The sequence below is a fragment of the Nasonia vitripennis genome, chromosome 3, assembly GCF_009193385.2.
Source record: "Nasonia vitripennis strain AsymCx chromosome 3, Nvit_psr_1.1, whole genome shotgun sequence".
NCBI classification, from domain to species: domain Eukaryota; kingdom Metazoa; phylum Arthropoda; class Insecta; order Hymenoptera; family Pteromalidae; genus Nasonia; species Nasonia vitripennis.
The window spans coordinates 17390686-17413690 of NC_045759.1; the positions used below are offsets into that span (position 1 = coordinate 17390686).

Sequence of the window (23005 nt, forward strand, 5' to 3'; positions counted from 1 at the left end):
CTATAACGTTTACGAATGCAAGACACGGAAATGTAAATGTGATGCGCGCGCTCGAAATTTTATATTCAAATCGAAGGATCGCATATCTCTCTCGATGTAATGCTTCGACTTGTTATAGCGTACATTATAATAGCACAATAGTTGGATACACGTGAACTGGCATTACGCAGGGCTTTCACGATTGAGCCATCGGTGTCCATTTAGAGTAGTCCGAATAACGGGTAGATATAGTATATAGGTATTGACCTCGTAAACAGTACATATGCTACTTCTATAGATGCTTTTCAGAGGAATACATATCGGTTATTTGCTTCGAGATGAACTAGGCAACGACTTTGCTACGATGTATAGTACTCCTTTCAAAGTTGCGAGCGACCAGTTTCTATGTACCCGTATGCCTATTGTGAACTGTTTATCTAAATTAGCAAAATCATGCAAAAGATTCAATGCAACGGGTACTACGAGCCAAAGATCAAACATTTCACCTGTAAGTAATTCATCCTAGGCCATTTATTACGGAACTTTTAATTGCCGTAAAAACTTTCCTCGAGTCGGAGCCCACGGAAATCGTTTATTCTCCCTCCGGTCTACTGTGCGCGAACGTTCTGTGAAAGAATGTTCGAGTCATTACTCACCTTGGAGAACCGAAATTATCGCCAACCTTATCAACTGCGGCTGATGTATTACACGCATTAATCCGATACGTTACGAACTCAAATGAGCTGCGGAACCGGTTGTATCAGTAGCACCAAGCCACTGGTAGGAACTGCAAAATCTTTTAATGACAATAGCAGAATACTTATGAATTCTGTAAAAGTACAGGAGAGAACATTCGTGCAAAAAGAAGTTCCTTCCGACCGAAATACATATACGACAGTGACGTTGAGGCAAAAGCCTGACGAGCCACAGGCGGTCGAGCATTACCGCCATACACACACTGTCCCATAGCCAGTGCAATCTTGCGAATTCCCCCGACACCTTGCAAGCCGCGTCACGACTATGCCTGCATCACGCCAAGGCTATTCCGGGTGGACTCGTCTCCGGATAATGCCTTGCTTTATAAATAGCCGCTCCGCGGCGCGCGAACGGTTTATTTCCAGGCGCGCGTGTGTAACGCCGATTTTTTGCTCGTAAATTATTTCCAAGGGATCGAAAGAGCTTGTGACGCTGTCCTCGCGGATGACAGATCTGCTCGGCTGTTTACTGCTGTGAAATTAACTTTTCACGTATAGGAGAGGGACGCATTGTGCTAGATGCTTGAATATAACACGAGGGCCTTCAAATATTCAAGAGAGCTTCAATCCAGCTGGCTACTTTTGCATTCCTTTTTGGGCTAAGAATTAACTTTATTTTGAGTGGATCGTACTGCACCGTGATATTATGCAGAGCACGATAATTACTGTTAATTAACGTCTGTTGAGTTGAGATAGCGATAGCATATTATTATATTAATTACTGTAATGAGCAAACAGTCGATGCAGAAAATTATTCATAGTGAACCTCGTGAAACCGTCATGAAATCATAATAATCTAGAACGTTTTGATCCGTGTCGATGAATTCAAAGCATTGGATTAAACGATCTAAAAGCTATAAAACAAGACGCGCAGATGGAGTAACATTGTGCCTCTAAAAGAGTCATCAGTGTCCCCGTCAATTCCAAACGAAAACAAGCTTCCCGGTTTTCCAACCAAACATCCCGGCATCGGACTGGAAAAGTCAAACGATATTCACACTCAGCGGCGCAAACGCACACAAACACACAGGACGCGCAGCTCTTCCAAAATCTATGTCTGGCGTCCATGCAGAGATCCGTGAAGGCACAGACAGGTCATGAATAATACAAGCGACATTATCAAAGCGCGCGCAGACACCCGAACCGCGTACAGACCAAAGTTATTAATGCTTATTAGGCGCATTTAGCCCCAGTCGATTTGGCCTGTGCGCTCGGACGTGAACGCGGTTCTGCGTCGTGCTACTGTCTCTTTCGCGCTCTTTCGGCTCTCGTTTGAATAGCGAGCGATTAATTAACTATAGGTGCTCTCTAGTCTACCGATGGTTTGTTTACATTGGCCGGGCGCTCGACGAAAGGGAATATTTTAGTGGCTGCGGTGGATTGTACCCCGGAGGACTGGATGTTAATTTTGAAGCAGTAGGGCTTTGGGGTGTGGATCTGGGGCGCTCGCGGATTTTTCGCTCGTTTTTCAGGGTTTTCAGAAAAAAGGGCGAAGGCCATCGAGGTCAGCTGGAGATTATCGAGGTGAAGGTATATTAGTGGTTGCGGGATTTTATCAAGCGTTGATGTTATCCGTTTATTCGCTATCGAAACGCGTACAAAACAGTATGGCTCCTGCAGTCGCAGCGGCATTGAATAACTAGTCGGCTGAAATTTCCTGCGGATTATGTTACATAAATGTTACACTATACCCGCAGGAGTGAATGAAGCCGATATTGCTTGATTGCGACGTTAAATAACGGATTCGAAATCAGCTGCTCATTTTCGAGCTACATTTGCAGAGATAAAATATGCTTGTGAAAATCGACGCTCAACATTAAATTTTCAATTAAACACGCGATGTTATAGACCAAGCTCATAACAATATCTTTCTTCATTCTTCCTTTCCTGAAAATACTCCGGATACAGCGATCATTCGTGTGCTCAAGCTAACAAAGTTAAAAAAAAAGTCGCTACCGTAAATCTTTTTTAGTAATTCTCAGCAATGACGCGAGCGCCAGACGCAAACGCAACTGTTGTAAATCAAGCTCTAATTGGGCGTTACTCAGTAGCCCGAGGGCGTGAAAGCATCGCGTGCCTCAGTAGCAGTAGCGGCGGAGATGACGGCCGAGCTGCAGGTGGAAGTAAAACGCGTAAAGTTTCCGCCTTATAAGCCATAAGCAACTTTCACTGGTCCGTCCATCCCTCTTGCCTCCACTTGGGAAGAATACAACTTTGGGTGTATACGTGCACGAAATAATATAATGCCAGCCTCTTAGTCGCCTAGAATAAAGGTATCGGAATGTTTGAGCAAACTTTCGGTGATTAGCGGCGATATCCCACTTTTGGTATTCTATCTTTTAGTTGCTCTATACCGGAAAGGCAATTATTGGAAATTTTTATTTCATCGTTTCTTGATTTTCCATGGAGCTCGGTTTTAGCCACGCAGAAGAGATTATTATCATTGAAATTCGATAAAAAGAAATTCATGAATCAGGCGGATGCTCTCGTTAAAAGTTCATCAGGCTCAGCGAATTTATCTTCTTTATAAAAATTATCTCTCTAGACATATCGATATTTTGATGTATGTGTCGATAGCAAGACTTTTGCTTCATGTTATTTGAATTTTGCGTTGATTGAAAGATCTTTTTTATCCTTTTCAATACGAAATTCACAGCATGTTTCTTTAATCTGAAACACATTCGATGTGGCTGAGTTTCTTTGACTCCACACCTTTTAAAACCTTTTAAAAAAAAGCTTCCCCCAAAAGAACCATATTTCATGGTCAACACGCGAACTAAGAAAATTCGCGTTTGACATTTCTACGAACATAAATACACCAGAGCAAGAAGGAAAGTAATTATTTAGAAAATTGTCCAGCGCGAGAAACAAGACAAAGCTTTCGCGCAACACGAACACGCGTCGTAATGAGATTTATCGTCCTCACCAGGTGCAAGCTCTCGTCGTGGCATTAACGATTGGTGGAAAGCTTCGTTTCTGTCTCTCCGAATTTGCCCTTTGGGAGAGCACCCCCGTGTAAAAAATTCTCTTTCTGCTAAAACTCCGAGCTATGATATACTTCCGCAAGGGAAATTAATTTCTTTCCAAGTAAAAAAGAAAAAAATCTCTTGAAGAACGTGACTTGAAACCCTGCACTCGCAATCGATACGGTGGTACGGGCTTTCGTGGGCGCGAAGGGTGTTTGTTTTTCGAGGCGAGAGTGTTTTATAATATTTCCGCTTCGAAAGCTTTTCTCTCCAAGTTTTTACCGAACTGCAGTAAATATTTTTCCAAAGTCCATTCACTGCATGTAAAAAAGTCGGGAACAGTTTACGATCGCATCGACACAGTTTGATCTGGTATCAGAAAACTCGACGATTCTTCAATAAAAATACGCCCACTTAGCGCAATACAATAAAGCAATACAACTGTTCAGGAGCGAGAGTCAGAACGTTATGATACTTCCGAAAGTTTTTCAATTTCTCGGGAAACTTTGCCTATTCCAACTTGGCTGATCCAAAGTGCGCAGTATTATACAATGCACTTGCGCCATATTACACACTGTCCATTTCCATTCGGCTCTCGCTAGTCCGTCGACATGGCGGCGCGCAGCAATCAAAATCAAAATAGCCCGCGCGCAAGCTCACAGTCGAGCAACTTCACTTCAGTTAAACTTGCGATACTGCACTCGCTGTGTATACCGTCAATTGAACGTTAAAACGAGAGCTGCATAGCGAATTCACGCTAGACAAAACACGCGAGACGCGAATTGTTCTGGACGTGAACGTTTCCGTTTGAACTAACAATCAGGGAATTAAACAATGTATAGCGATAACGTTGATGTTTGTACGGAGTTAATTATGCTTTCGTACATCCGTCTCGATTCAAACGCTCGAATATGCGCGCGAACTTGCAAATTATACGAGCTTAAACTACGCGTACTTCTTAGTCGTTACAACTTTAGCCGCGTATCTGCGTTTCCTCCGTAATAGATATATGTTTCTCCACCCATGCAAATCATAGCCTACAGGGTATATCTCTAAGAAGACCCAATCCGAAGAAATAAGGCGCGGGTATTTATTATGCATTGCAAAATAGAGAGCATCGGAGCAAAGGCACGAAACAAGGGGCTGTATAACGCAAGCTCGCGAGGTGGCAGGCACACTCGAGGCGACGTGTGTTCGATACTCGCGCATAATAGCAGGTCGAGAGCCTTTAGCGAAGAGCCCGCGAGAACTGGGGAGGGCTCTGCACTTTGCCAGTCGCGCGGCAGCGCGACTCGAGAGCTGACTCTGCAGTCTCGACGTTCTCGCGCCTCTTTTCCTTATATACAAGGAAAAATAAACCGAAGCGCAAGGCGATGTGTTTTCGAAAATTCCGGCTTACCTCGAAGCGCTATACTCTTTCTTTTATTGGTTCAGAAAACACGATTCGCGGAAAAAGCTTCGTGTTGATGTTGCTCCAGCGGAATCAGATGTGGTATCGATCTCGTAGAGAAATAAATTAGATGATATTTGAGCTTGCAAGCTTCGTTAACGATGCGTAATAAAAACTTTATTCAACAGCGAACGAATTCATTCGTGCCCAACTCGCGACGTTTCGAATACATAATTATAACAGCCTCCTCAAAAAATGATTAACGACGCAGGGAGCAATTTAACGGCTCGCAAGTTTGGAAAGTCTCCAATCAACGGCAATAACAAGCTGGCATGTTGCAATCGCTTAATGCCCGATTACGAGGCAGTTTATTATAAAATCTATAAGCGTAGCTCGGAAAATCCATGACTTCATCGCGCAATAAAGTCCTCTCCACGTCACCCATAGCCAACTCGTGTACATATAAATTCGAAAGCTCGCGCCATCGGAGCTTTGGATTATTACGAAAGTTTTAGGAAACTTGCGACAGAGACTCGCACACAAGGCACAATTATACGCTGCATAGCGGGAGAATTAATTGCGTTGCGAATCGATGGGAGCTTCGGGGAGGGAGAGACTGGCAAATTTCGCGAATGTTTGCGCGCCCGCATCAATCGGTGCCTAGTGCACGCCTGACGCGGCCCATTGTCGGATAGCCGCTGCGGGAATTGCGCGAAGCTTCGCTGAAATGCTTTTAGCGATGGACTGATTATTTCTTGACTCGGAAGGCGGTGTGTCTGGCTTTTGTTCCGAGTAATTGTTCAATGGCTGGGTTACGAATAAAAAAGGGCGGGTTTGTGAGTATAAGGAATAGTTATCGTATGAATATCGCTCTTTGCGCAACAGGTTGTAAGATCGATTTTAAAGTCGTGTAACATAAATATAAACAAGCGGTCGTATATCTAAAGAGATGAAAGCGTACCGCCGGAGATTTCATTTGTTAAATTTATCATGCGAACATACGTATACATTATATTCCCGAGCTTTTATCCCGCGACTAACCAATTTATTACCCATCGCGGTGACAGCAATGCGATTATATCTGTAAATCACCGCAAATCCTTGCCTCGACACTAAAAATAGTCGGCGCGTAATTTATATTAATAGTATATGTTCTAATGATCTCTCACTACCGTCGTCGCGAGGGGACGACGGAAACGTTTCGATAAACTTCCCCATCGAATTATATTATAGTCCATTTAGAAAATTCATCGAATCGAAAGCAAAACTCTATTTTCTCGATCTCTCTTAAAATTCACTCCAATCGCAGCGAGTTGAGAACAAGAAAAGAACGTCACAGCGCGTATGACATAACGCACGGGCATCATAACTTTATCGGGCGAAAAAGCGACGTAGAGAGAGTGAGCATCGTCATAAGGGAACTACGGCGTAAATCATTCTGCGGATAATCCGACTGCCACTATTTCAGCCACCGCAGAAGTCTAGAACTAAAGGGCCAGCAGAAGTTGGCCGACGCAAGCATGAGAAATTGGCGCGAGCGCTCGGAAAGGCGGGGATTTGAATTTTCCCCTGCACGACCAGTATCGAGTGGCCCACGTACGACGTCTCGTTAATATGAAGAACGACTCTTTCTCAGCTTGGCGCGACGGCCAACTTCGAGGCGTAGAGAAATAGCAAAGATAGAGAGTAGAGAAGCTTTGCATGCGAAATGTGCAGGCTGGAGGATCACCTGCTGGTTGTCATTTTTCTGAAAGCCACTGCGCAGATCGTGAATAGGCCGGGGGGAAATGCTCGGCTGGAAATTGCAGGATGAATTGTTTGAGAAATACGAGGCAAGGTATTGTAGACAAAGCTTTGTGAAATGTGCGCGCGTGTTATTAAAAGCTTTTATTGCTGCGTCTGTGCAGCCTTAACTCGAGAATTGTTTGTACCGTCATTGCGAAACGCAAAAAAGATTTATTAACGAAATAAACTTTTTAATAAATTTAAATGTTCGAAAATAGAATATTCCGTTAGGGAATACGCCGTATTTTATTTTAATGCGAAGAAGTAAAAAAGGCAGGCGACAAAGAGAAGAAAAGAAAATACGGCCATGGCGTCGTTTTTTAATAAGCGTAAAAAATAGAATACGCTCTATAAAATTTCGCGCGTAAAACCGCGTGCCCTGAGATTTACGGTCAACACGTAAAAACCTGATTAATCGCGCGCACGCCAGCACGTATGGATTAACTTCTCGCCGCATACTGATAAATTGCAGATACCATACTCAAAATCGGGGGTATTCACATCCCCGCAATCCCTCAGAATCAAACGCACTCCATTTCGCAAATCCACTACTGGCCCATCTCACTCACCGTATACGCGTACACGCATAGAGCAGAGCGCGGGCAAAGCGAACAACCCATCCTCTTCCATTAGCCGTAAACAGGCTGTATAGAGGTACATCCATATAGCGTAACGCGTGTGCGAGGACTCGACACCATCAGTCTCTATATACTTCTCCCCAAGCCGCAGCCTGTCCTCCGATCAGCGCAATTAAACGAGGCCAGAGCGAGAGAGAACTGAGGTGTGCGCTGCTGCTGCTGCAATCCATTGTCGCGGCAAATTCAGCGTGTGAGAGACGACGCTTCAAAGGCGAGCGCGTAGGTACGTACATGCACGCACGATAAATCCCGCTTGCAAGCTCCACGCATTAAAGCTCGCTGTGCGATGTAACGGCTGTCGATAAAGCTCGATTGATGGGAGCGCTTAATTTTTACTGGGCCTGAGCGGTGAGAGATTCGTCTCGTTTTTGACACCTGGTTCGTTACGAGGTGGTTATAGGGAATTTCGAGTACTAACTTGTTGGCTTTTACGGCTCTGGGTCAATTTGCTTTTTAACAACTATTGAGTCGTTCGAGCAGTGTTTATGTACGCGTTCGTTTTATATAACCCGTTATATTGATGGTTGATTATCTATAATGGAAAACTACTAAATATGCCAAAGACAAATCTCGAAGCAGATTGTAATCTGAAAGAGCTTGATTGGAAAATCCTCTTCCAGCGTTGGGATGCATTATGTAGGTCAGGCAAACTGTCAGTGTCCATTACCGAATGCAGTTCAATTCGGCGTAGTGGTAACTCGAGTGATTGACTTCAAAGGCCTGCACAGCTCCTTGCGCACAATACGCATCGACTAATAATTAACTCCGACGGATAAATTTGGATGGTACACTGTAACGTTAACTTCGAATAATCGAATATTGACACATACTTTGCAAGATTAAAATGTACGCACGATGTGAATTCGAAAAAAGTGCACTGTGCACCAATCCATTTCAAACCCGTCGAACGGGTGTATTTATATACCTTCAAACAACTGCGTATCACCTCCGAACAACAACCGCGGTCGCGTTCGTTTCCAATAACCCAAAGTCTCGCGGTGAAACCGAACACTAAAAGTGTAGTAGAAAAAAAAGCGGATGTAGCGTCGAGTCGCCACCCCCCGCAGCCACAGTCGCATTGTAGGCTCGTGCGCGCGCAGGTCACCTGTTGTGGAGGTCCGCCGGGCTAACAAGGTCGGGTCGACGAAAGTTCACTTTTGCGATCCTTATTTTTTCTCGCCCCCACGTTGTTTTGCTCGTTAGCCAACTGTTGTTGTTCTTCCTCTGTACTTAGACGCGTCAAGACCGAAGGGATGTCGTCGCGTAATTATTTTCGAGGTAACGATTTTCCCGTCGAATTTTTCATTTCGTAATCGATCCTTCTTCGACACTTTAGCCCATAGAGCGTCGTTCTTTGTAAGCGATACTGCGAAAGTCGGTTAGCCTGATTGCATCGCTCTCTGCAGCGCGGTAGTGCCTTAAAATAAATGCTTTCAATATCAGGATAAAGTCAGAGATTTACTTCAAGGCTTGGCACTGCAGTTTCTGGATAACTACTATTCGCTCTTTAAACGCGCGCTAGTCACGTTTTATTTGAAATCCAATTCCAGACGTTTGTATCCGATTCTCTCTCTACGGGATAGTAGTGCCACGGCGAAGCTTTTTCTCTTTGTTCTTTCCGGATAAATACATACGAGACTTTCATTTCGATGCGCATATAGAGCACGCCTGGTGACCGCCTCTCTATTATCAACAAAATAGAATACATCCCCGTGATAAATTTTCCCGGCGTGAACGAGCTCGTACGCACGCGAGGCGCACAGCGCGTTATTTTGTTAATTTACCGAAAGCGTTAAAAGCCATCACTGTCCCGCGCGCTTCATAATTACCAATAATTTTCGTCCCTGCCATGAAAACGCGCGCAGCCCTTGCTCAACGCGTGTGAGTCCTCCTCGACCATACGCACGTATTCTCGGGTATTCATGCGGGTTACAGCAGCGTCGCTCATAAACAGCAGAGATGCGCGGATCCTTCTCGAGGAGATCACGCTTTCGGCCGCAAATTTACGAGCTCTCGGTGAGCGCTGGCGCGGTAAAGCTCTCGATGGAGAAAAGGCTCGCTCATCGACGCTTTAGAGCTTGACAGACTTGCGCGAGCACGAGTGTTTTGCGCAGCTGCGGGAAACGGAATAAATGAGCCTTATTTCTGCTACGAGACGCTCCGCAGGAAGGTAATTTCCGCGATTGTTCAAGATCCTGTCGACGCGAGGAGTAATTAATTCTCGTGTGTGTACGCGTGATGTGCGTAATGGTTTTCGTACGGAGATTAACGAGCGCTGTGATTTCTGGATAATTGATGATTACAGCGATGTGCGAGGAAAAGAGAAAGGTGAAAAAATGAGAGACTTTCGTCAGTGGTCTTGAAGAAAACCACAAGTGTCCAATTCGTCGTTAAATTTAACAGCCGGGCGTAGTTTCGGGAATGATTCTTAAAACAAGCGATAAATTTCGGAAAAAAGTCGTATTTTCCGACTTTAATCTTCCTAGAACAGCATAAACAATCGTTAAAATCAATTTTTTACGGTCGCGCCATAAATCACGTGAAAAAGCCGTCGTATATAGAAAGTAATCTCTTTCTAAAAATGATTGGCGCGAACCCACGCCACGAGTGGGAGAGAGAGAGAGAGAGAGTGAGAGAGAGAGAGAGAGAGAGAGAGAGAGAGAGAGACCCAAAAAGGTGATGCTGTATTTTATCCTGTCGCTTTTCAACGTACCGGCGGTAATTTAATCATATTAATTTAACAGCTCCGAGAGGTCGTCGTTATGTGAGACTTGATTCATGAAAAATTGAAGGTATACTATTGTGCATTTTTTTATTGAGCATTTCGATTAGGCAATAACTTTTTATACAGACAATATCGAGCTATTATTAGCTTTATGGGTCGATATTCGAAAACTTTTAAACAGTCTTGATGGTTTTTTTTATGATTTATTTCGAAAAATTACTGATGCATGATGAATGTGGCAACTGGAGGTAACGGGAAAAGCCTATCCTACAGAGCGTATCTCTCAACTCTCTCGGGAAACATGTTGCTTTTGACAGCAAACGAATCTCCAATTTCTAAATAGTTGTTGGTTCTGGGGCTGGAGTGAAGGCCAGGTGACTCCCTTGAATAGTTTGTTATACTTAGGAATCGGTTCGCCGGTTTTGGCAAAGTTCGCCCACATGGTAGTCATTTTCTCAACTACAGCACTCTCAGGATCAGTCGCATTAAAGAAAGGAAATCCAAACGACATGTAGAAGAGATACAGCAAGTCGTCATGATGAACCACGCCTATAATGATTGCAGGCAGATTTAAAATAGTGTAGGAATTTTCGTTAAATGATTGATCAAACAAGTTTGTCTTACCGTACGGTTTCTGAGTGTTACTCCAGACAGCAAAGCTGTAGCGTCCTTGATAAGTAGACTGATAATTGTAGACGGGGACACGATTTCCCGGTGCTCGGGCATCACCGGTACTCATGAAGCCTAGATTCAATGACAGTATAATTTATAGAAACGAATTATAAATACTTTCGGAGTTTATTTACCAAATGTAGCAAGCCTATAATTAACTGTCACCAAGACAATGTCCTGATCGAGGTAATACTGAGGTCCAAAAAGGTAACTTTGGGCTGAGAAACCATAGAATCCACCAGGGTGGAAGAGCACAATAACTGGACGTTTTACTTTATTTTTGGAATCTGGCAGCTGAATAAAAAGTAGGTGAATAAAAAAATCATTAACGAGTTATCACTATTACGGAATAAAGTATTTGTTAGTAATGAAATATAGTATTTACTTTCGTAGTATAAACATTAAGGCTTAAGCAATTTTCGCTGGTAAGCTCAGGTACAGCTGGTAGTAGACAAGAAGTCCTCCTTTGATGCATCGAACAAATCGGTCCATGCATCTACAGGCTCAGCTTGCTGAAATAGATGCGCGTTAATTCAAATAATTATCGATGTTTATTTTCTCTTGCATAACAAAACTATAGTTATCAATAGTCTTCAATAAGTAATATCTACTGTCGTTGTTTATTCAATGTAGATATAACCAGAATGCGTTATGAAGAAAACTCAATGTTTATTATATATTTTATAAGATAAAAGTATTTAGAAGTATGAAATTACACAAGTAATACACATTTACAATAAGCTGCATTTTATTTAAAAAATGTTTGTAAAGATAACGCTTAGACTATTAAACGTATTCAGACGTTGATTATGCAGACATTCACGCTGATTATAACGTCATGCTCTAGAATATTTTTTGAAAAACTTTCCTTGTAAGTGATTCACGATCACAGCCACAACCTATACATTTTACGATTACACATAGAAGAATCGTATTATCGTTCCTCTTCCAGTTTTCAGAACTGAACAAGGAAAAAGTAGAATCAAATTGTAATATGTGCGGGTAGAGAAAAAAATATTTCAAAATAACTAATTATATATATCAATTGCAATGTAAGAATAATTATAATTCTTTCATGAAATATTTAATAAATCATCGATGATATGATAAGAAGAAATATCAAATAAACAAAATGCTGTATCTAAGTTTTTCCGTGGAATAATCTATGGGATATTTATTAAATTTAAAAATCTTTATACAAAAACTTACCTTAAAGCGCCTATCGCCTTCAGTTGACTTTCCATACCTGACACCACGAAAAGCAAAAATAGTCTTATTTAATCTTGTATTCATCGACGAACCCTCAATGCGACCTAAGGAGGTTCGCACCTATGGTTCCGTGGCATCGTTACCGGCGGCTACCGCCAGAAATACTAGCAAAGACGCGCACTTGAGACCTAACGTCATATTCGCTCAATCGAGTGTGCGTAACTGTCGTCGATCTTCTTCCCGGCAGCTAGTTTTGTAGTCGACGAGCTATGGTTCCAGATAAAAATTAAAGAAAAACAAAAAGACGAGCATCACTGAAGTTCGTGGTAAGGAAAACATAGGTTGTCGCTTTTATTTTAAAGATTAGACTATCCTCTAGCTATATAAAAAATAAGAAAAGTAAGTGTTGTCGATAACGAATTTAGAATATGCGGTATTATTACTTATTTATACAAGATAATTATGATATACGAATATTTAATACTAAATATTTAATCAGAAAACACAGTAATATTCAATAAGACAATCTGCCAAATGATTTTGTACTCTTACTTCTATCAAAAGTAGGTAATGAGTTTTCTATATTTTGATTAGAATCTTAAACTTATCCAAGCGCGTTTGTAGATGATCAGTCCTATAAAAAATGAAGACATTAATTTCGTTCTATGTTTTTACGTTTATTTTGCCATAAGTAGAATACAATCATCAATATTTAAAAATATGCATAGCTGTTTTATTCGTCATTTTTATCATTTATTGTAAAAAATTACTAATGCTTGGGACATGAGGCAACCGGTGGCAATGGAAAAAGTCTATCCCACAGAGCGTATCTCTCGGGAAACATGTTGCTTTTGACAGTAAACGAATCTCCAATTTCCAAGTAGTTGTTGGTTTTTGGCTGGAGCAAAGGCCAGGTGACTCCCTTGAATAGTTTGTTATACTTAGGAATCGGTTCGCCGGTTTTGGCAAAGTTCGCCCACATGGTAGTCATTTTCTCAACTACAGCACTCTCAGGATCAGTCGCATTAAAGAAAGGAAATCCAAACGACATGTAGAAGAGATACAGCAAATCGTCGTGGTGAACTACGCCTGTTTAAACGTAAGGCAGATTCAAAATAGTGTAGGAATCCTTGATGAATAATTTATCAAACGATTTGGCTTACCGTATGGTTTTTTAGTGTCTCTCCAGACGGAAAAGCTGTAGCGTCCTTGGTACACGAATTGATAATTGTAGACGGGGGCACGAGAGTTCTCGGACATCAGTTTGGCGAAGCGTTGGGTAGGATAACCGATGATCGCATCAGCATAGATCTGGATTTGCGATTCCAAAAATAAGTCACTAGTCATGCTCTCAAATTTAGACAAAATACTTAAAACTCACCAGTCCAAGATTTTTGCCATTTTCAGCAGTAATAGGCTCGTCGTTGAAGTAGAATTTTTTGAGCTCGCGACTGATGTGCTTGGATCGCTCAGTACCGCGTTCGTACTGAAAACTAATAGGAGCAGCGTATTCCCAATTTTCTGTTAAATTTCTGTAGATAGAGTCGTTGCCTTTTAATGCCTGCTCGAGAGCGTCTGAAAAAGCAATTATCATCGTCGAAATCAGTGAAACTGAACTAGATGAATACATTTTCTGCTATATAATCCAAGAACGTATTTACTGAGTGGTGCGCCAGCGAACTCGTCCTTTGTAATACCAGTTATGAGGGGAATATGTTGAAAGTTTTTCTTTCTTATAAGATCGACAGGTTGAGCAGTAATGAATCGTTCGACTCCAGGAATTTCGGGCTCTACGACCGGAGACCAAATTAAGATGGGATCTCCATACCATTCCTAAACGTAATAACAAATTTTAACAGATAACCGACTAAAAAAACTCACTTATCTTATCACTTACTGAGAATTTGGGCATTGAGTCGCTGATTTTCTGGTGAGGCACCGTCTTCAGACACTCTAGAGCCACATCGATGTTATCCGAAGGACAGCCAACGAAACTAGCCTGCTTGGTAATTAGCTCAGGTTGCTTTGTGGGCATAGGATCTGGAGTAGTTGGAGCTCCACTCGAAGCAATGGCGCGATGAAACAGTCCTTTAGACATTGGAGACATGAGGTGGAGGATGACACTCCAAGAGCCAGCACTGTAACCGGTTATGGTCACTGAGTTCGGGTCTCCGCCGAAAGAAGCAATGTTCTTCTGGACCCAACGTAGGGCTACTACCTGGTCCTTCAAACCGAGATTTCCCGGTGCTCGGGCATCACCGGTACTCATGAAGCCTAGATTCAATGACAGTATAATTTATAGAAACGAATTATAAATACTTTCGGAGTTTATTTACCAAATGTAGCAAGCCTATAATTAACTGTCACCAAGACAATGTCCTGATCGAGGTAATACTGAGGTCCGTAAACGTAACTTTGGGCTGAGAAGCCATAGAATGCACCAGGGTGGAAGAACACAATAACTGGACGTTTTACTTTATTTTTGGAATCCGGCAGCTGAGTTGATGAAAAACCATTAATATAAATATTGACATATTAAAAATACCTTCAAAATAAAACGTGTAGTTACTTTGGTAGTATAAACATTCAGTCTCAGGCAGTCTTCACTTGTAAAGTCGGGTGCAGCTGGTAGTGGGCAAGAGGGGCCCTCTTTTGAAGCATCGAACACATCGTTCCATGCATCTACTGGCTCAGCTTGCTAACACAGGCACAAATAAGAACAAATATATGGTTGATATTTTTTTATGTAAATGTATTAAATAAATTATCAACGAGAATAAGGAAAAAACTAAGTATAAGAACAGATTCAATACCAAACAGTCTTTATCAAATGTATTCACATTAAACATCAATCCAATTACTTACCTTGAAACGTCTCTCGCCTTCAGGCGACTTTCCGTACCTGACACCCCGGAAAGTAAAAATGGTCTTGTTTAATCTTGTGTTCATCAACGAGCCCTTGATACGACCCAAGGAGGTTCGCACCTCCGGTTCCGTGGCATAGTTGCCGGCAACTACCGCCAGAAATAGTAACAAAGACGCGCACTTTACACCAAGCGTCATATTCACTCGAGTGAATATACGCGACTGTTGCCGACCTCCAGCTGACAACTCGTTTTATAGCCTGCTCTCGATCTGCACAATCGGACTTCGCGGAAAGGAAAACGAAACTACGTACAAAATCAAGACTTTGCTGTAAAAAAAGCATCAACTTGTTTATATTACACTGGTTGTTGTTTCAGCGATATACGCGAGTATATAAATAGAATGGATTTTGAAAATCATTTTTACTTCAAGAATAAATTCCTTATCTTATCCACGTAAGTATATGCTAACATCTTTTTTAAGAATTATTACTGTATGTCAACGACTTTCTCCATTTTGAAAAGTCAAAGATTAGTTTTAATTTATCATGCCCATAGAATATAATGGATTTGCGATTGCTTTTCAGTGTTTATACTTCAGTGAACAGAATAAGGAAAGTTTTGAAAAGTATTGCTTGAATAAGTAGATGAATGAATATCTTCGGTATCACTGAAAAATACTGAAATTTAGTTTTGGTATTTGTTTTCTATTAATCAATAGTAATTAAATAATGCTCGAGTATAGTCCATAATCTCATGTACGATAACACGATTACAAACCATGATCCCCCCTATAATGACGTGTGCTATACGAAGTAGCAACAAATAGCCATATAATCACGACTCATTACCGACGCTCTTTCATTTTAATAGGCAACTCGGAAAGCAGCTCCCACGCTTGCAGCGTAAAATCCGCGATAAAATAATTATCAGCCTATATCGCGCGCTCACCACAAGAAAGCCAAACTTTCATCTCGCGCGCGATGCAAGCGCTCATTGTTCCAGCGAGGGCAGCATAATCAAAAACTCGTTACCCCGATAATTATGTGAAAAATGTCGACTCAGTGGCGCGTTATTTAACGCTCTCGACGACTAAGCTTGTGTACGGCTATAAAGTCGTGCAGGCACTGATAATTCAATGCGCCAAGAGCGAGCGCACGGTAAATCGCGTTTCAGCGGCGCGTACACCTGTAATCTGATCTGTTTCGTATTCCTCGTCAGCAGCCTTTAATAGTAAAGAGACTTTTATGCGCTTCGTTTGGAGGATGCGCCCTTTTTAGCGCACTCATGCGATTCACATTGATTCGAGCTGACGTTGCTCAAAGGAAACTGTTATTTCATTATTCGTTTGCAAATCAGGTTTCCAGGGTGTGTTTGTATACCTGAAGGGACTTATTTGATCTTGCTTGATGAGAATATTGGTGCTAGAAAGTCAGAGGGAAAATCAGATAAATTACAAAATATATCACTTGCGTATAATATATTTTTTCATATTTCTCGTTTGTTTGTTCTTCTTTTACATGATTATACGTACCACATTCTTGTGGAAAAATTCGAGCAAATAGTATCACGCGGTTTCTCGAGACGCGAGAAAGGAAAAAAAAGGAGCGCGAGATTTTTTTTTTTTTTTTTTTTACATGGTATTTGGAACTCGAAAGTTCATCGCTTCATCTACGCAAGCCTTCCACGCTGCCCTATCTTGTGTCAACCCCACCCAAGATGCACCTCTCCGATCGACACCCACCCGTCCTATTTCTACTAGATCCGCTTTTACGTTGTCCTCCCATCTACGTCTAGGTCTACCTAGAGGTCGCGTTACCATCGGCCTGCCCTTCATGACACGCGCTGCCGTACGGTCGTCTCCCATTCTCGCTACGTGCCCTGCCCATCCCAATCTGCGCGATTTTATTATTCTGTTAATATTTGGTGACGCGTACAGATTGTGTAACTCATCATTGTGTAGTCTCCTCCATTCCCCGGTTTCCTCATCTTTCTTCGGCCCGTATATTTTTCGCAAGACTTTATTTTCAAATACCCTAAAACGGTTGTCCGCCTGCTTAGTGAGAGCCCACGTTTCGCACCCGTACAAACACCGGCAGTATTATTGTCCTGTATATTCTTATTTTAACGTTTTTAGACAACAGCCTCGACTTAAGTAAATTACTCACGGCGTAGAAGCAAGCATTACCCGAATGGAGTCTCTTATTTATTTCGACATTAATCTCGTTTCTATCATTTATGGTCGTACCCAGATACCTGAATTCGCTAACCTTTTCAAAAGTAAAATTCCCAACTCTGAGATCTTCCTCCCCTCTGCAGATGCCTAGCTTATCCACAATCATGTACTTTGTTTTTGATTCACTCACTTCTAACCCTGTATACTCCACCGCTTTTATGAGGATTTCCGCGTTTCTTGCGACCGTTTCCCTACAATCCCCCAGTATATCCAAATCATCTGCGTAGCCTAGTATCTGCGTTGTTCCATTAAGCGTTGCTCCCATCTGGCTAACCTGCATTTTTCTAACGGCATACTCTAACGTTAAGTTGAACACCACCGTAGAGAGCCCATCCCCTTGTTTTAAACCATCGCGTATCATGAAGGGTTCTGATACATTACCGCCTACTCGGACCTTTCCCGTGCTTCCGTTCAGACATATTTGAATTAATCTCACGAGTTTTTTCGGTACACCGAGGAGTACTAGAATTTGATACATTTTGCTTCGCTTAATAGAGTCGTACGCTTTTTAAAAATCTATAAATAGTTGGTGTATGGTTTCGCAAAATTCCCACTTTTTCTCTAACAACTGTCTTATGGTAAACATTTGATCGCTCGTCAATCTGTTGCGCCGAAATCCGCACTGATAATCTCCTACTATATCTTCCGCGAATGGAGTGAGTCTAGCTTGTATTACGTTTGACAGAACTTTGTAGCACGTTGCTAAAAGTGAAATACCCCTATAGTTATTGCAGTCTGTCTTATCCCCCTTTTTAAAAATCGGTATAATGATAGGTTCCTTCCAATTTTCGGGTATTGTTTCATTTTTCCAGATGGCACATACTAGTTTATAGATTTTGAAAGTGAGCTCGACGCCCCCATATTTGAGTAACTCAGCTGGTATAGAGTCATTTCCCGCGGCTTTGTTGTTTTTTAGTTTTTTAATCGCGGCCTCTACTTCTTGGTAGCTCGGTTCCTCCACGTGGGGTTCAGCAGTGTGAATTTCGTCCCCTAATTCTTCGCTATTTTCGTGCACGTTTAATAATTTATCGAAATAATTTTTCCACAGCGACAGTAATTCGTTGTAATTTGTTACGAGGTCCCCGTTTTCGTCCTTCATCAATTGCGCTCTACTCCTAAAACCCTTTCTGATGGCGTTAATCCCTCTGTACATTTCGCGGGGGTTATTTTCCTTACTGTTAGTTTCTATTCTCCTAATAAGATTCTTTTGATACTCCCGCTTCTTATTTCTGTAGATCGCGCTCGTCCGTTTCCTTACGTTAGAATACTCTTCTACGGTCCTGTCGCTTCTATTTTGTAAGCTATCTAATTTAGCCTTTTTGCGCCTTTCAAACCAGAGTTCGCACTCTTCGTCAAACCATGGTTTGCTCTTTGGCTTTTTCTTTTTACCCAGTACTTTGTTCGCGGCCTCTTTTACCGTTTTTTCGATGTCCCCCCATAAGCTATTCGGTTCGTCATTTCCCTCCGGCGATGTGTTTGCTTCTTCAAGTGCCTGAAACCTGTTATTAATTTCTATCTGGTACCTAATTCGTTCTGTTCTCGTAGTTTCTCAATATCGAAGCTTTCTACCTTGTTTGCTCGCTTACTATTTTGATTCGCTACTAGTCTAGCTCTTAATTTGGCTACTACTAGGAAGTGGTCCGAGTCGCTATCTGCCCCTCTGTAAGCCCTTACGTCAAGAACATTAGTATGACGTCTTTTTTCAATGAGGAAATGATCAATTTGGTTCTGTGTGGCCCCGTCCGGCGATGTCCACGTTGCCTTGTGTATGTTCTTGTGCTTAAAACACGTAGTTTTGATTATACGATCTTTTGCCGCCGCGAAATTTATGACCCTAATACCGTTATCATTGCTGGCTTCGTGCAGGCTTTCCTTACCTATAGTAGGCCTAAACATTTCCTCCCTACCTATTTTAGCATTGAAATCGCCTAATACTATTCTTGTGTCGTAAGACGCGAACTGGTCGATTACCTGCTCTAAAGTTTCGTAATAGAGATCCTTAGCTTCTTCTTCTTTGTCCTCCGTAGGACAGTGTACATTAATAAATACATATCTATACCATTCACCTTCGATAATGATGTACGAGAGCCTATCATTGACGGATTTGAAACTTTTAACCGAATGTATGATGCTTTTGCTTACGAGAAATCCGGTGCCTAGAGATCCCCCACTCCCGGCCCCATACAGGTACGTGAAGTTACCCGATGCTAGTACTCCGCCATCTGGCCACCGCGATTCCTGTATTGCTACCAAATCTAGATTGTACCTATCAGCTTCCTTTACGAGTTCTTTAAACGCACCTGCTCTGTATAGACTGCGAACATTCCAAGTTCCGACCCTTAAGTCCCTTTTGGTTCGGATTTGATTTTTTTGAGCCATGATGTTATGTTAAACCCGCGCGCTTCGGATCCTGTTCCGATTGCAGGTGAGTCCACCGTTCTAGAGGTGATAACCCCCATACCTCTCTAGAACTAAGTATGAGAGCTTTCCGACTTTGACGAGGACAGTGTCAATTCGTCGTCAGACACACTACGGTTTCATTCTCGCATCCTAACGCCCCCCTGCAAGGCAGCGCGCCTTCGCTGGCATCGTTACCGCGTAAGACCAGGTGACGAATCATTCTACACATCCCCTTTCGGGGCAGTTGTCATCGCTCCCGCATCCTCCTCGGCAGCAGGATTTTGGCCCATTTTTGTAATGTGTGATGAAAGAGATAGATTGAGAGATAAGAGATAATGTGAAGTGTTTTTGTTGTTGTGGTGCTTGCGTAGTGTTTCTAGATGAATGCGTTTGACAGTGTGGGCTCATCACACCCACGCCTGTTCCTATCGGCTGTCCGCGGCTGCTTATTCAATTTATTCGCAGCTAACCTCTTTCTCAGGGGCTGTTCCTCTATCCGCAACCTAAGGACGCGCTGTGTAGTGGTGATAGGCACCCACCCGTCCGATCTGGACGACAACGCCCAAGACCCGCTTAGGGTAGCGGCATTGTAACAGAGGAGCGCGAGATACTCTGGAAAATTCAATTTTAAGAGAAGTTTTCGTGATTTTCGTAATTCCGTATACTCATGCTACAGCCTTAGGATATTTAGATATGCATGAGATTTTTTCTCAGCTCTAAATGATGCGATGGAACTGTTACATTTCCATAAGCTATTAAGTCGACGAAAATCGTTAACATAAATCATTATGATAGCACAGCAGGCTTGGGCGATTTCGGCGTTCCGTATTAATGGTATACATGATATACTTCAGTAAAACGTACGTGCTTGAACTTAATTAACTTCGCCCTTTTCGAGCGTAAAATACATTTGTATTTAACAAACGGAAGCACGCTGATTAAATGTTCTGAAAAATATAAAATGAATTGCGACGCTAAAGAAAAATACATATTATAGTATTATTCTTGGTAGGTGTGAAAATAATTTACATGTTAATGGCATCGTTACACTCGATACATTTATTTGAAACCATTTATCCAAGGACTTTATGTCTTTAGTAAGTATAAAACAAGATTTAGTGGCTGAATAAATCATCGAAATTAACTTCAAAAGTTTCTTGCTGGATAATTACCTATATCACGTTTCTTTTATTCAGTTGCAAAAAAAACTTCGAACAAACTCGGGCGTAAACGAAGTTTCAAATTCCATAGAAAAAGTTCCATAATGCATGAATCCAGCAGAAATCATTGCAGAGCCTATGAATATAAACTTTTTTGCACTTCTTCTCAATGTCATCTATTAAAACTTGCGAAAACGTTCCAGTCCAGTATGTGAACGAACAAATTATTCAAAATAACGCATCGATAGCCACAAGTAGAAACACCCCGACTTTGGTCAGACACTGCAAGCCATGAAACACAGCAGCAGCATACTCGTCTACCTCCGACTTATTTTATCATCAGACTAAAGTTCTACTCACATAATCCATAAAATAGCTCCTGTAGCAAAATACGAGCATCTCTCGCCATCGCAGCGAAAAAATCCTCTCAAAATTCTGGAAGCCCCTCAAGCCTAATACGATTTCCAGCCGCGTCCGAGGCCGGTATCACGCCTGCATTCATTCTGCGGCATTCAACATCCCGAATAGTCTTAAATCACGCGCGCAGCATTCCACGAACCAGGCACGGCTTATCCGACGCTTCTTCTTTGTCTACGGGCGGTATCGCACATCACATCGCATATTATAACGCCGTTGACCTCTGCATCCCCCCGAGAGCCGAGCACCGCGGGGAGAGTCTTGTGTCTAGAGATATACGGAGAGAGAGAGAGAGAGAGAGAGAGAGAGAGAGAGAGAGAGAGAGAGAGAGAGAGAGCCGAAGGCACGGAAACGCACCAGAGGCGTTTGACACTTTGATAGCACAGGGGAGGGAGGCTTTGTTGTGAGTATACAGTGACGGCTGCGGTACGCGAGAATTTTTCATTTTGCGCCGAAATTTATGGCTGTTCGAGGGCACCCCGATGTTTTTTCCGCTAGGCTGCGTCTGTTTTTTGCGCTGAGAATTTACGAGCGTGTTTCGAGGATTTAACGATCAGTAGGCTGGAAACGCTATGGACGCGTGGATGTTCATCGGAGTTCGTGGTATGGGATGTTTGGATTTTTTTTCGAGTTATAACTTTTTGTTGGATGGCAGCGAAGTTGCGGAGAGCAGTGACCGTAACGCTGCTGGAAGCACCTGCAGTCCTGACTCAGTAGTACTGACATTCATAAGTAACAAATTAATAGTTTTAAAAATCATGTCAAAAATTGCAGGCTTCTGGGATATGCGTATATTTACAAAACATTTTCAATCTGCTACGCGTATAAATAGAAGCACATCGGAGAGAGCAGAAATATTTCCATTCAGTTGAAAATAGAGCTTCGATATCGCACATAACGCACGTCAAACTTTTTATCGACAACAAGTTTCCAGCCTGAAACTTCGATTCTGAATTCTAACACAACGCAAAAAATGCATGCATTTATCTTCATCCGCGATGCATACATATCTCCTTTGCAAAAGTTTCTTCGCCGAACGTTGGAAACTCCCAGATAAAAAAAATTCGCTCTTCACATTTTTTTTTTCATTTAAGCCCGATAAGCTCTTACACGTTGCAAGCAGCGATGTTTTCGTTGTAAAAACATTTCTACACTCGATACAATGGGGAGAATTGAAGCCGGCGTTCAAAGCATTCGTTAAGGGGCAATTTATCTGGCTCGCGCGACGACACCTCTTTGTCGCGCGGAAACGCGGAAGTGCGTTTTTTCGCGCTTTGGGAATTTCGTAAAAGAGCTCGACGCCTTTCTTCCGGAGGTGCTTGTTCGAATCGAGCAAAGCGAATGGCAAAGCACACACAGTTGACAACATCCTGCTTGAGGAGATGTATTTTTCTTCGGCGATGTATAAGCGTGCGAGAGCAAACGTGGAAATTGACTTTGTCAGCTTGCGCTTCTGTTTACGTTGGATTTCGCAGCGTGAAGTGATTTTCGGTCTCGCGAAAACATTGGGAAAGAGAGAAGCTTCGGCCTCGGAATAATGTCGGAACGTGTAAACAGATGCGTACTTATACACTCGAAGTGTAGTCGGCAAGAAATGGGAACGTAAAACGTATTCGTTTTTTTTTGTCGTGAGTGATGTTTCAAAAAAGATAATAAATATGCTTTCACATCGTATATTAAAACGTTCTTTAATTTGTATAAATCTATCGAAAGCAAGGAATTGATTCGCGATGTTTTCCCCGAATACATCAAAATAAAAAAGGTGTGTGTAAATCCGTCATAACAATCTTCGCAATCGAGGTTCCTACA

The 23005-nt window shown here is 42.2% G+C and overlaps 4 protein-coding genes across 16 annotated transcripts in view; 1 reads left to right on the top strand and 3 right to left on the bottom strand.

Annotated features, from left to right (window-relative positions):
- LOC100678774 (heparan sulfate 2-O-sulfotransferase 1) overlaps positions 1–8510 on the bottom strand; it is a 75296-nt gene extending 66786 nt beyond the window's left edge. The window contains exon 1 of one of the 2 annotated variants that reach the window (XM_031927844.2): positions 8439–8510. The gene's annotated coding sequence lies outside the window, so the exon portion shown is untranslated. Of the gene's footprint in view, positions 1–8180; positions 8389–8438 lie in introns of those variants that run through there. The other variant, XM_031927843.2, reaches the window with a different exon arrangement.
- The window catches only part of LOC100122376 (potassium voltage-gated channel subfamily H member 8), a 91538-nt gene that overhangs the window by 27471 nt on the left and 41062 nt on the right, over positions 1–23005 (top strand). The window lies entirely within an intron of this gene.
- LOC116416971 lies at positions 10308–12328 on the bottom strand. Its single transcript, XM_031927845.2, has 5 exons — positions 12120–12328; positions 11296–11422; positions 11045–11204; positions 10863–10982; positions 10308–10787 (listed from the first exon to the last, which is right to left on the bottom strand). The coding sequence occupies exons 2-5, from the start codon at positions 11404–11406 to the stop codon at positions 10522–10524; spliced, it is 657 nt and encodes a 218-aa protein (XP_031783705.1). The 5' UTR covers positions 11407–11422; positions 12120–12328; the 3' UTR covers positions 10308–10521.
- Positions 12776–15224, bottom strand: LOC103317939 (esterase E4). The gene is made up of 8 exons (XM_031927838.2): positions 14985–15224; positions 14689–14817; positions 14456–14615; positions 14017–14393; positions 13781–13952; positions 13501–13694; positions 13283–13430; positions 12776–13208 (listed from the first exon to the last, which is right to left on the bottom strand). The coding sequence occupies exons 1-8, from the start codon at positions 15180–15182 to the stop codon at positions 12889–12891; spliced, it is 1698 nt and encodes a 565-aa protein (XP_031783698.1). The 5' UTR covers positions 15183–15224; the 3' UTR covers positions 12776–12888.